At 35.1% G+C, this 14,935-nt stretch overlaps 1 protein-coding gene across 3 annotated transcripts in view; it reads left to right on the top strand.

The window, feature by feature from the left end:
• Positions 1–4,803: 4,803 nt before the first annotated feature.
• The window catches only part of LOC150103013 (DNA-dependent protein kinase catalytic subunit-like), an 847,149-nt gene continuing 837,017 nt past the window's right edge, over positions 4,804–14,935 (top strand). For all 3 annotated transcript variants that reach the window (XM_090397444.1, XM_090397443.1, XM_090397442.1), the window contains exon 1: positions 4,804–5,097. In XM_090397444.1, coding sequence (XP_090253570.1) covers positions 4,864–5,097 — 234 coding nt within the window. In that variant the 5' untranslated portion in view covers positions 4,804–4,863. The remainder of the gene's footprint in view (positions 5,098–14,935) is intronic.

The raw sequence follows: 14,935 nt of genomic DNA, 5'->3' as shown, positions 1-14,935 counted from the left end.
GTTGGCAGGAAAACGACCCAGAGGAAGACCAAGATATAGGTGGATTGATACGGTACAAAGTGCCTTAGACGATAGAAATATAAGATCTGATAATGTTGGAGTCTTGACAAGTAACAGACTGATTTGGAGGAAAATTGTAGATAGGAAGTTAGTAATGATGTAATTTTTTCATGTAGTACTGTCATATCCTGTACACCCCTTGAGGGTACATGGCAGGAATTTGATGATGATGATGGTTGCACAGAAGGTTCTGCTAAGGAAGAAGTGGAGTAATTTTTGTTAAGTCATTAGAGAAAGCACTTGACACAAAGACAAAGTAAAAGTTAGTCTTCTCATTGGAGATCTAACAGTAAAGTAGGAAATGGATATCACACATAGACATAGTTTAGGGAAAATTTGGAGAATAGAACAAAGCTAATATAATGGGTAAGTACCACCTGGATTTCTGTTTAAGGCATGGACTAGTCATAACTAACACACGTTCTAGTATAATAATGTGCATAAATTCTTGTGGAAAGAAGACACAAGAAATAAGAAAAGTGTAATTGATGCTTTCTATTGTTGATAGTGATATCTTCATGCTTCTTTAGGAGACAAGATTATACAGGTGATTTGAAATAGGATATCATTACTGTTATATTTTTAGCAAGTTTTAAGAAAGTTTTAAAAGAATTAGAGTTGAGCAGCTTTTAGAATCAAACTGAAAATTACAAATATTATTGGAGTAAAAATGAAAGATTTTGAAAACAAGAAACGCACCCTGGTGACTCATTTGCAAACTCTGAAGAAAACATTAGTTGATTCAGCCAAAGAGGCATGTCAACAAGGATAGAAAAATCAGAACTACATAGTGGACTCAGGAAGCCAAAGAGGCAGTCACAAAAAAGAAGAAAATATATTGAAAGTTCCTAACAAGTAAATCGGCATGTGCTCATAGAGAATACACACAGAGAGAGAGAGAGTGAGAGAGAAAAACATGAAAGACTTTGAATAGAAGGTAAATATCAGGAAGGTGGAAAAATATTCCAGATGCTATTAAAAAAACTTGAGAAAAGAGTACTGTAAAAGGAATCAAGATGATAAGGATCACATGAAAAACTGATGAATATATCCTAGATGTCTGGTTTAATTATTTTTGAGGATTGTTAATGAAACAAGAAGTGACAGAATGGTGGCAGAAAATATTAAAGAGGAATGCAGTCAGCAGTACATATTAACACATTCAGGTTTTGATGCAGGAGCATCAAAACCTGAATGTGAAAAGGCAGCTGGCGCTAGATCAGAAATGCCTATAATGCTCTATAATTCAGAAGTCATGGTTCATAAAATTAGATCTCTCATCATTCTCATCAATAAAAAAGGGAAATAAAACAATGTGAGAATTGCAAAATAATTTGCTTGCTGATGCTGTACATAAAACTTATGCACAGTTACTTGATAAAAGACTAAGAAAAGTTGTGGAAGGGAAACTTGGAAAGGAACAAGCTGGGTTCATGCCAGTAGAGTTGCTTGGATCAGATTTTCACTTTAAGACAATTAGCTAAGAAATCATGGGAATATAAACAAGGATCTATATTTACATTTTGTAGATATGAAAAGGCATATGACAAGATTCTAAGAGTAAAACTGTTCAAAATACTACAATTTTATGGCATTAAAAGGGACATTATATTCAGCAGTACATAGTGTATATCCAAATTGTCAGTAGTTAGAATTGAAGGAGCTACCTAAATGTGTGATAAATTTGGTATGAAAATCTGCATTAAAAACATGGGTTATGAAAATTGGCAGGAACATGAAAACTTCATCCTGAATCCAAAACCTGTAGTACAAGTAAAATATTTCAGCTGCTTAAGCACAGTTTTTAGTGAAGATGGTGAATTAAACATGGAAATAAATAGCAGAATCAACAAAGCTATTATGGTAGGGCATTAATTGAATAATTATGCATGAAATGGAGTGAATTTTGTCAAAACACTAAACTAGCTGCATACAGTGTTTGAACAAATTTTAAGTAATGATTTGAGACCTGGTTTAGAATAAAATGCTTGATGACAGACTCTATATATGTGAATGTTGTGAGAAATATTAGAGAATGAATAGATAACATCAGTGGTGAAATCATATTAAAAGGAGGATATTATGAAGGAACTTAACATTGCTAGCATTCAGAAATGTGCAGGCATAGCTAATCTTTAGATTGTATAGTTAGTTAAACAGAATGGGACAGGAAAGGTCTGGAAAATGAATGTTATTGTTAGGCTGCCAGGTAAAAGACCTAGAGAAAGATCAAGCTCTAAGTGGATTAACAGAGTAAGAAGTGCCTTACAGGATTAAGATGTATTAATACTGAAGTCCTGACAGATAACAGATTAATTTGGAGTAAAATTGTCAGTAGGAAGTTAGAATTAGAATCATTATATCCTGTATCCCCTCCCCTAGTGTGGATATATATCAAGAATTCAGTTACATTCTTATTTGGTCTTAGGTCAGTAATTTCTTTGTTTCTAAAATAATTAAATTTGATGTCATTGCATCAGTTGGCAGTGAACTCTTATAATTTTTCCATATCAATCTGTAAGAATTTGACTGGAAGAAAGTTATTTAATTTCACTAAAGACTGGAAGACTTGTAGGTTATTTCTTTAATAACATTATTTGCATAGAGTAAATAACTAATTTTAATGTCTCCAATTGTTAGGTTTAATGTCACTAGCTTTAGAATGCCGTTCATATGAATTTTAAATAAGTGTTCACCCTGCCTTACACCTTTAAAAAAAAAAAAAAAAAAAAAAAAAAAAACCATCAGATCATATTCATATATATGATTTCATTCTTACAGTCAGTCAGTTTAGCAATGAAGCGTATAGAGGGAGATGATCTGATATTTTTTAAGTATAAGGCAAGTTGAATACTATTATTTATAATCCTTATAAACTGAAGCTGAAATACATAGAATTAGTTGAGGCTTTTAACTCGGTCTCCATTCATTCTTTTCACATTGCTCATTTTTCATTTAGTTATTCAGCCATGCCCCTGCCGCTACACATAAACTCACTGTTTGGCTATATTACGTAGATTGTGATCTCCATTTGGCCTCATGGCCTGAATGCTCTCAGCATTTTCTTAACAGCATTTTGGGATCCATTTCACCCTAGAAAAAGAAAATAACAATGACAGTCTCCCTTTCTTACTAGATACTTTGATTACACACATTGATGGATCCTTGCAATTCTCCGTTTATAGAAAATCCACAGGCAGACACATTCACCAGCAGTCCGCCCCCAATGTGGGATTATAAAAACCTGATATTATAAGATAAAATTGATTAGTTCTGATAATAATAATGTCCCAACCACTGAACTTGACCACATTCTCACCATTTCATTAGCCAATTGCTACAACTCCCACAAAATTCAAAAAATGTTAAAATCCCAAAACAGGGACTACACTGAATTTATTAACACCATGCTAGATATCCAGGGCACATCCAAAAGTTAACAAACATCGTAAAGAAATTGGCATTCCTTATTTCACTCTGCCAAAAACCGTCTGCATACCCTAGATCTTCCAGGTATTTCCCAAGTTCCTTGCAGTTGCACTCTGTCCTGTTATGGCCAAATAGGTAGAACAGCCAAAATCTGAATTCCTAAACACATTGACTACATCTGTTTTCACTGCTACTCTAATTGGGACTTTCTGACCATGCTTTGCCACCAGTTGCAGGATATGTTGGAAGAAGACCACTCTACTCCACCACCACAACAAATACAAATATAAGTGGCTATTCCTATAATCTGCCTCATACTTAAGAAACTTCCCAAACCTCAGCAAATCTGGTTGCAGAAAACTGCCCCAAATTTGGTAAGCACTTGTCCTCAGAACTTCAACTGAATAGTGAGTACCACCTGTTTTAGCTCACTAAGGGGCACTGTTTAAGGCTGTAGGCTCTTTTTTCCAGTGTTAGTTCTTGCATGCACATATTATATTGTACTGTGTTCCGTGATGATGACACTTTGACTCTGTAAATATATTGGAAGTATTAATTGAAGTTATTGTATAGAATAAAAGCCAAAAGGCTATTTTTCTGGCAACCTTAATAATAATGAAGGGGATACAAATCCTTTGATGTTTATCTGCCAGTAATCGAAACTCTAAGAACTAGGACTAAGATCTATGAGTTTCATACCGGAAAACTATCGGCAAATCCAAGTGTAAGTAACCACTTGGTAGTACAACACTAAGGCAACTTGTATCAAAGGTGGAGCAAGCTCCATCACTATCCTTGATATTTTCTCATAACGTAAAAACACAGCCCCTAGGGGATGTAATCCTCCTCATAATGTAATTACAGTATTACATTCCCTAGGGGCTGTGTTTTTACATTATGAGAAAGTATCAAGGATAGTGAGGGAGCTTGCTCCACCTTTGATATGAGTTGCCTTGGTGTTGTACTACCAAGTTGTTACTTACACTTGGATTTGCCGATAGTTTTTTAGTATGAAACTCATAGATCTTAGTCCTAGTTCTTAGAATTTCGATTACTGGCAGATAAACATCAAAGGATTTGTATCCCCTTCATTATTATGAAGTTATTGTAATTAATAGTCATTATATATTGTCATTTCCTTAAAAAAAAATACAGTTATAAATAACCAGTGTATAAGCCTTACCATCAAAGAATCATATTTTTGTTTATTTTTTCATATTTTTTCAGACTCTAGAGCTACTGAAGACATTTAAATCCAAACTACCAGAAGAACTTCTTCAAAACTTCATAGCCCACCTTAATTTTACACTTGAATCTCACTTGAATATAGACCGCTTTTTGTCACTCGAATGGACTGATCCAACATACGACTTAATGGAACTGAATCATTTATTAATAGGATATAAACAGCTTATAATTTCAGATTTCTGGGCAGATAGCAGTTCATGCAAAGTTTTCGAAACAACTGTGGCTTGCAGGATATTAGAATCAGTTTGGAAAGGATGTTTTACTAATAGTGCTTCTAGTTTTCATGCATCTCCTCTGTCTCCTGTCATGGTAGATATAGCTGGAAAGTTACTCGATATAGCATTTTTATTGAGAATTGAGGTAAGTTTATTAGCCCTGAATTCATATTTGATATTTTGCACCAAAATAGTGATAGATGTATTTTTAAATAATGTTTATAGGTAATATTTTCATATTGTTTTTGAGTGATGTATGGATTGACCATTCTAGTCAGTTGAGTCTGGTTGGCTGAGTATATAAGTATGCCCACTTTACTATCAACAGACTGTGGATTTGAATCTCCCATAAGCATGGATGTTTGTGAATGTCATTAGGTGACAGATTAATTTCATTGTCCAATTTGAGACCACAACCTTGCTTATTGGAAAACTTGTAAAAGTTAGGACAAAGTTTCCAAATTACATAGCACTTTAGCCCATTCTTTCTTCTTAGTTATCAATGTGATGCAAGTTTACTGTCCCTTTGTGTGTAGGATTCACATAAAAACTATTTTAAAAGTCCAGTTTAGGTTATTAGTGATAATTTCTCAGTTGCCACTTACAACTGCCCTTAGAGGGCGCTCCACCTAGATAGGACTGTAGTGTCAACCATGTGGTTGGTCTTGGTATTGTGTGTTATTTGTTTTTGATGTAACATTGGTTTTTTTGTAATCCCTGAAGATGTCTCATTTACTGAGATGAAATATATAGGAAGTATTAAATTCTGTTTTAATCCTTTCTGAGTGCTGTATACAATCCATTAAGCCTCCAATATGATGTCCTCACAGCACTTAAGCCTCTACACACAGCATTATTATAGTAAAGTGAAACAACTGTACATCCAGAAAGTGGAAGTATTCAAATGTGATAATAAAAAACTGAGTATTTCAATAGATGAGTAGACCAGTTGCAAGAATTGCAGATACATGAATGTTCACGTATACTGCAATGCTCTATGAACCTTGGTTTAATAAGAATACATGGTAACTGTCCTGCAGAAAAAGTGTTACCCTTGCTTCAGGAAAGATTAGAAAACTTTCAGTTAAAACTTGAAAGTGATGCAGTTGCAATTACAAGCGACTGTGCAGCTGTTATGGAAAAATTCGGGCAATTATCACAGACTATTCAACAGTACTGCTACAACCATGCACTACATCTAGCTGTAACAAAAGTATTTTATGTTAAAAAGTTGAAAGATGAAGCATTAGTGACTTGTAGCAATGATAGTGAATTCAATACAGATTCTGAATGCAATAAAGATGATAACAGTGATTCTGAGTTAGATGGTGTGGCCCGAGCTGATCAGTATGATTTGCGAGATGATCTATCTTCGGCAATTAGCAGCATACGAAGAATTATAAAAATATTTAAATATTCTCCAGTAAAAAATTCTCTTTTTCAGCAAGAAATAACCAAGAGTGAAAAGAGGGAACTAGAAGTCATTTTGGACTATAAAACACGCTGGAACACACTGGAGAGAATGGTAGAGAGATTTTTAAAGATCGTAAATCCGATTAAGATTGTTTTATGAGAGCTGAAACTCGATCACTTATGGAAAGAAGTGTATTATGAAATATTAAGAGGTATGTTGAATTGCTTACAACCTGTAAGATTAGCAGTTGAAGCCTTAAGCAATAGAGAAGCTAATATTCTCACAAGTGAAGGATTTTTAAGTTCCTGTTCAGTAATTTAGATAAACAGAATTCTTCAATGAGCCAAATGCTTTTAAAGGAAATAAAATTTGAATTGATTAAACATAGAAATAGAGATCTTGTGTCTCTCACAAAGTACTTGAGCAACGTTAGTTGTTTATGTGAGATGGAAGACGATGAATTTTTTGCCTTGTCAAGTAAGAATTGAAATTGCACGATTGGCAAAGTGATTAATGGAAAGAGTTTTTAAAGGAACATTTTCAACAGAAGAAGTTCCAATAAAAGAAATAAAGGATGTCCTTACAGAGAGTTCTGACATTAAATCAGAATCTGATCTGAAGAGTGAATTGACTAAAGCAATATCAATTCCGACATCAAAGCCTAGCCCTATGCATGCAAACAAAATATTTGCTTCTCTAAGGAAGAAAATGTGCTTATATGAAGTAACGCATTCTCTCACTCCCAACTTGAAGATGCTTTTAGATGCACTCTTAACAATTCAACCAACGTCTACAGAAAATGAAAGCAATTTTTCCACATCAAGTATATTTTTTACAAAGCGAAGATCACGATTGTCTGATCGGGCAATTAATGCTCTATGTTTCTTAAAGTTTCATTTTAAAAATGACAAATAAAAACTGTGTGAAGTATTTTTTAATTTTCAAACGAATAATATTTGCATTTGTTTTCTATTAATGTTTAATTTAATAAATAAAATATTTAAATGAGATTGGGAATGTTAATACATTGTGTGATATATGTAAAAACTCACTGTATGCTATAAGGTTTGGTTAAATACATTTGCATTAATTACATTGTTTATATTTTGAGAAAACCTGAAATATAACAGAAACCTAGCCAAAATGATACTGTAGTGACCCCTGATTAGCGCCCAGGGCAAGAGATGCACTAGTCATGAAATTCCGGTCGACTTCTATTTAGGAAATTTTATTTACTCATTTTTTGCTTTGATCTTTTACATATAGGAGTGTCTCGAAACCTCTGAAAGACTGCGGCGGGGCCACTAACCCCAGTTGCCCCACCTTCTCTACGGCTTTTCTGCTTATTAACATTTACTGTTATAGCCATTATTACAGATGAGCAAAGAAAATTAAATAAAAAAGATTATTTCGAGAAATCTCGGGAAATACGATTTCCCATTCTTGATTCCCGAAGGTTCCAAAATGTCGGGAATTTGGAAAAAGCTACTTAGGTGTATGTCTGCCAATAAAGAGCAGAACTTACAATTTACACAAGAGAAAATAATGTCATTAAATATTAGTGATTTGGAGAATTTAAGTAAATATATACTAGTAGGCAACATCCCATGGATTTCCATGAACTAGTTGATTTTTATAAATTAAATTGAGCAAATTATTTTCCTGATCATCATCATCATCAATTAGTCTGTTACTTGTCAGTACTCACCACCTTAGATTAGCCCTGCTCACATATTCTTTAATGCAAATTCTACCATTGATGCATCTGTTAATTTTTCTCAGAGCTCTCATATTTGTGGTCTCTAATCTTTAATCTAGTGCTTTATTTCTAATCCAGTTCTCAGATCCATAACATAAAGCTGGTTTGAACACTGTCTTGTATACTGCTAATGTAGTGTTTTGGCTAATTTCTCTCTTATTCCATATAAATTTATTCAACTGGTTCTTCACTATACCAGCTTTGCTTATTCTGTTGTCTATTTCCAGATTTAATTTTCCATGTTCACTAAAAACTGTGCATAAATAGCTGAAATATTTGACTTGCTTAATAGGGCCCAGATTCAGAATACAGCTGAAGATGTTCCTGCCAAAATTCATAGTTTTGTCTTTTTATTGTTGCCTTCCACATCAGATTTGTTACAGCAGTTATTCAATTTAGACAGAGAATCCTGGAGACTCACATTGGGTATTTTGAGGAGGAGTGCAACATCATTTACATAAAGTGAAGAGCTAATTGTGATATTGCTGATTCTAATATCAGGTTTAATACCACTTTCTTTCATAATGTAATCCACATAGATGATGAATAAGATTGGCACATCTTTGTCTTGCACCAAATTTTGCATCAAGCCATGTTTTTGTATTTTTTTTTTTTTTTTCATTTTTAACTGCTGAATTTCAATTTAAATATAGACTAAATATATATGTATTGCTGTGTATAATGTTCCATTTATCCCATATAATTGTAGTGCATCAAAAAGCTTTTCTCTGGGCAACTTGTGACATGCATTTCTCCAGATCTAGTAAACTTGAGATCAGATTCTTGTCATATTCCCATGATTTCTCAACTGCTTGTTGTAAAGCAAAAATCTGATCTTGACTATCTCTGTTTGGCCAGAACCCAGCTTGTTTTCAAGTTTCTCTGCAACAATTTTTATCAATTTCTTTTGAAGTATGCTCACATAATTTTTTTACTTAGTAGAGAAATTCTTCCATAATTCTCACCTTCAGCTCTATTCTCTTTTTATAGATATGGAGTATGAGCTCTACTATAGTCATCCGAAATTCAACCTTCTGACCAGACGAACTGAATTATGCAGTATAGCAACTGAAAAACTTTTATATTTCAAGTTTTTGGTGGCTTTTTTCTACTTGAGCTATTGATATTTTCTCCTATTTGCATTTTTCTTGAAAATTTTCTATTATAGTTTTGTCACTGCTTGTTTCATTCAACAGTCTTTTGAAGTATTACTGCATACATCTAGGATATCCTTATATTCATTTTTCATGTCACATTTCTTCCTTTCAGAGTATCATAAAAGGAATCACATTGATTCCTTTTATGATATTCTTTCCTCCATTTCTAACAGCATCTATAACATTTTCCACTTTCTTATTCTTACCAAAGTCTTACCATAACTTTTTGTTTAGCTGTGTTCACACATAGCTTAGCTCTCTTGCCTTTTTCTCTGTATTCTTTTAGGGCACCTGGTGACTTATTTGCTAGGAACTTTCATTATACTTTCTTCTTTTCTAGGATTGTTTCTTTAACTTCTTGTGTCCCCTATGAGCTATGAACTACAGAAGTATTACTTTGCTATCAACCACAGTTAAAATTTACAATAGGATGATATTCAATAGAATAGAACGTTACTTAACACTTTTGCTGCCAACTACGAGTATACTCGTAGTTGGTATATGAGCATCACAAGCCAACTATGAATATACTCGTATGATGCTTACCGGCAGGAACGAGATTACCCGTACTGACCTTGAAGAAGTGAAAATGCTTCGCGTGCAGAGCTAGCAGCGAAAGTGTGTATACTCATAGATGGTATATAAGCCTCACAAGCCAACTATGAATATACTCGTATGACGCTTACCGCTGGCAACGAGATTACCCATACTGACCTTGAAGAAGTGAAAATGCTTGGTGTACGGTAACAAACTATGCCCGAGTAGTGTGGCAGCGAATGTGTTAACACCACTTTTAAGAAAAAACCAAGCTGGATTTTTAAAAAAATGATGTACAGTAGAACAGATACATTGCATCAGAAGAATCATAGAAGGCTCATGTGATAAAAACTTGCCACTCATTTTAACCTTTATAGACCTCAAAAAAGCCTTTGACTCCATTAATAGAGAAGCAATGTTTAAAATACTCATCTTCTATGGTCTACCTTCAGAACTCATACAAGCAATCTCAGCACCTTATAAAGATTACAATGCTACAGTAATCTTTAGAACAGAAACATCTGTATCCTTTCCGGTGACAGCAGGAGTCCTGCAAGGTGAGATGTACTACCACCTTATTTGTTTTTAGTATGCTTGGACTACATCTTCCAGACCATCAACACAGAAGATCTTGGTTTTAACATCAGAACATCCACCACACCATGCAAATAACTGATCTTAGCTGTATTGATACAGAACCAACAAATGCACAAAAACATCTCAATCTGCTAGAGGCACAGGCTAAACTTATTGGTCTGCAGATCAACATCCAAAAGTCCAAATTATTCTCAATAGGTTGTGAAAACTTTATACTTCATATCAACAATAAACCATTAGAAACAGTAAAGGACTTTCATTATCTTGGATCATACATCAACAATACAGAAAATGATATTAGAAAACATAAACAGCTGGCTCTGGTCTTCCATAACAAACTCTGCCCCATCTGGAAATCATCATTAATATCATTAATGACAAAATTAAGACTATATCATGCAACCAGTAGATCTATTTTCTTGTATGGTTCTTAAACCTGGACAATAAGCAAAAAAAAACTACAGTTCTAATTAACTCCTTTGGAATTACATGTCTCAGACCGATCCTTGGATAAACCATGTCACTAAATCTGGCTCTGCTGTGCTAAATCTGGCCAAGCAAGAACTACTTTTCAATATAGTCAAAAAACTACATACTCAGATGGCTTGGGCATCAACTCAATCATCCTGAAGTCTCACCCTGTTTGGAATCCCTCATCCTGTACAAACCAAAAGATGGCAATTGCAGTATAGGAAGACCGTTCAAACAATTTTGGCAATACATATGTGAAACCATCAGTAGGCTGAACTGTAAAACTCTCTCTGACATCTACCAGTTAGCTCAAGATAGACAGACTTGGAAGACCATAATTTGCAATATTTAATTTTTAATATAAATCTCTTTTCCCTTTTCACATTGTATCACATTGTGAATAAACTGTGATGATGTCCACTATGATATTCTTATTTTTTTATCCTTGTAGACAACGCCACTGCATATCTCCTTAGCTGAATCAGCTCATGTTTTATTCAGAGTTTGTCACTGATAAACTTTCATTGCTATTCATTTTTATGAATAGCACAGAGTCACCAGTTTTTACTTTTATGAGGTCTCATCAGTGACAACTTGATCCAGAAAGATACCAAGGTTAAATCAGTGCAAAAGTCATATATTTACTATTGTATATTCAAGTAGTAAAATGGTGTCTCACCCCATATTATTAAATAATCTGGATCAGAGAGAGTTGTGGAAAATTTTCAGCTCGCGGTTATGCTTACACTTGAATGAAAGATTAAAATTATAATACAATTTCTTAATCTTTCTGCAACATATCATTACTTGTATATGATAATTATATGATTCTGCAATTATTTAACCTTGATATCTTCCTGGGTGGAATTGCTTAAGGATTGCCATTAGACAACTGGGAGGAGACCTCCACATCACCTTTAAGGAATGCAGACAATCACCTGGGATCTAATCCTCACTTTCACATAGTGTGCTCCTGTTATTAAGTATCCACTGGGAATTTAATGAATGAAGATAGGCTGGCTGTTTAAAATTTAGCTAACCAAATAATGTACTCTGTTTGGGGCTTAAACCAAAAATAAACGTAGTACAGCACAATGAGATTTCATGCCAGCTGGAGCATCTCCCAGTTAAAACCTAATTTTCAGACGAGGACAGAGCTAATAATAAACATGAAGTGTCTACTGGATTTCTGCTCAGGATATGGGTTAGTCATTACCAACACCATGTTCCAACATAAAGATGTGCACAAGTTCATATGAAAAGAAGACAGAAGAAATAAGAAAATCCTCATTGACTATGTTATTGTCAATAGTGATATTTTCTGGTTAGTTCAGGATACAAGAATATACAGCAGCTTTGCAATTGGAAGCAACCATCACTAGTTTTAAGTGGGATAAAATTAATATCATATTATTGTATATTACAATTATTACTATTACTACCACGTGACACCTCCAGGGAGTTCAAGGACTCATTGTGGGAGGGCACACTACTTTACTTCGCTAAATACATTCTCTCCACTACTATTTAATTCTCCAATTATGACACTACTATCATCAAATATCTATCGCCCATCATCACCAACAGTAGTATTTTTTTGTCTGTAAGTTGCATGTGTTCTGAAGACCGATTTGTCTGTATGCAGGATGAAAAACCCGAGTTTTCGGGAGAAAAAACCCTGCTACCACCGTATGAGATCGGCTAACTCACCTTCAACTGAAAAAGCCCATATAAGGATTCCTCTTGTCATGACGAGAATCAAACTCAGGTCTTTTCCAATCGAAGGGCAAAATGTTCCATTGTTCTTCCAATTGCGCTAAGAACAATGTTTTAAAAAGAATTCAAGTTGAGCAACGTTTACAACTGTAGGTTCAATTAGATAAACATTATTAAAGAAAAAATGAAGCACTTTGAAAACAAGAACTAACCTTGGAGTCTCAGTGGCAAACTCTGAAGAAAACATTGATTGATTCAGCTAAAACCAAAAGACTCGGCTGGCATTTGGGAAAGCGATTTTTGCAAGTTTCCTGCTTTTTGCTCTTTCAAATTCTGTTTTGGAATCATTGATGGTTTTCTTGCGTCTATTTTGGGCTGAATGTAAGCACTAAAGGAGGATAGAGTTCTTGATGTAAGTCAGTTGTGGTATGCTTGATTTTTCATTCACACAGCCTTTTCACATCTTTTGGAGAACCAGGGTTTAGTTAGCAAATGGCATTTCAGAGTAGTGTGGGGAATCTATGTTTCTATGCCAGTGAAGATTACTTTGGTGATATATTCAATGCATATGTTTGGGTTGGAAGATTGGAAACAATAGTCCAACCATGGGAATGAGGCATAGAAGTCATGGAAGCTGTCCCACTTGGCACTGTTATAATGCCAAATTACTCTTGTATGGGAGTGGCTGTGTAAGCATTGTTACATGGGGGAGGAGATGAGTACTAGATTGTGGTCAGAATTACCCAGGGGGGGGGAGGTTCACTACATTCACTATGTATTTGGAAGGGTCATTGGTCAGGAAGAGATCTAGGGTGCTGGGGAAGTGGTGTGGATAATCTGATGTTTTGGTTGGCATGTGAACAATTTCTGTAAGGTCATTAGTGATGGCAAAGGTTTCAGCATCTCTGCCTGCAAGATCTGTAAAACTGGATTAGGAAAGCCAGTTGGTGTTGTGGACATTAAAATCTCCCAGGATGATGATTTCGCTGTTAGGAAAGTGGGACTGGAGAAAATCAGTTTTAAGCAGAGGAAATTAAAGCGTTCAAAGTGGTAGGCAGTATTAGGAGAGCGATAGAGACAGCACATGAATTTGACCGAGTGGGGATATTTTCAACCAAAGAAGTTCAGAGTTGGGCAATTCTAGGTTGGGTGCTCTCTGGCAAGATATGTTAGAGTGAATGCACAGATGCCACCCTTGGGTTCGCAAGGAGTTAGAATGTATGTGGTTTGGAAGGTTGGGATGTATAGTGCTGGGGGGGGGGGGGGAGGTGAGATTTGAATTTCTGCCAAAAATAGGTGTGGTTTGGTAGACTGAAGATGGTAGTGGACACTATTAAGGTTGGAGTCGAGGCCACAGATGTTAATGAAGTGGATGTGAAAGGTTCTGTGGGACATATATTTGACTGCAAAGGTCTTGCACATTTCTTATGCAGGGCCTGCATACTGCTCTCTCCGTGGCGGATACTAGTGTTGTCACTTGATTTTTGCACTAATTTAACTTGTTTGTAGTAGTTGATGATCCGACTGTTGTCTCCATTTTAGTGTTTTTCTTCAATTTATCTTTGAATTTGTCATTGTTCACTTTGGGCTCATATGAAGTCAGGTTGAGCATGTATATGCGAATGGGGTCAAGTGTCCTTGAACTTGTTACTAATTGCTCCTATTAATTTGGATGTGCTTGTCAGTGTGTCATAGGCCACTTTCACGAGGCGTCCTTTCTTTTATTTATGGGTACAAAACGATGGCATCTAATGATATGTCTAGAATTGAAATTGCATTCTCCTGCTAATTTGCTGATGTCTTCGTTTAGCAGTTTACGATTTTCCATTGGAAAGTTCAAAATGACATTGTTGTTTTTTTTTGTTTTCGGCCTTGATTAGGTCGTGCACAACTGATGTGATTAAGTTGCAGAGTTCATTACCCACCAAGGGTGCACTTGCAGTACAGCACTGATTGTTGAGTGGCTTGAGCTTAGCTTCCAGCATTTGGATTTTGGAAGAGAAAGTTTCAATCATAGTATTGTGGTGTTCGAGATTTTCGGATCTTTTAACTATGTTCAGAAGCTGTTTTATGGAAGGAAAGGAAAAAGGGCTGATTGAGGTCAATAAATAGCTTGTGCTCCGAATTCATCTATTTTTGCACAGGAAGCATGTAGTGAGATTCAATGAAAATTGTACAATATACCCTTTTTTTTATCAGTAACATTAATTTTGTCGATGTCATTGGGTTTGTCAGCAATTGACGGTGCTACACTGACAAGACTCAAGGTGCTCTTTAGTCATTGGCCTTTATTGTTTTATTGCTTTATTGTATCTTTACTACCCAGGGCAGA

The sequence above is a fragment of the Typopeltis vanoorti genome, chromosome 9 (genome assembly GCF_054136105.1).
Source record: "Typopeltis vanoorti isolate ZY-2024b chromosome 9, IOZ_Tvanoo_1.0, whole genome shotgun sequence".
Taxonomy (NCBI): domain Eukaryota; kingdom Metazoa; phylum Arthropoda; class Arachnida; order Uropygi; family Thelyphonidae; genus Typopeltis; species Typopeltis vanoorti.
The sequence above is the reverse complement of the archived record's forward strand: the minus strand, read 5'-3'. Positions and strand labels throughout refer to the sequence as shown.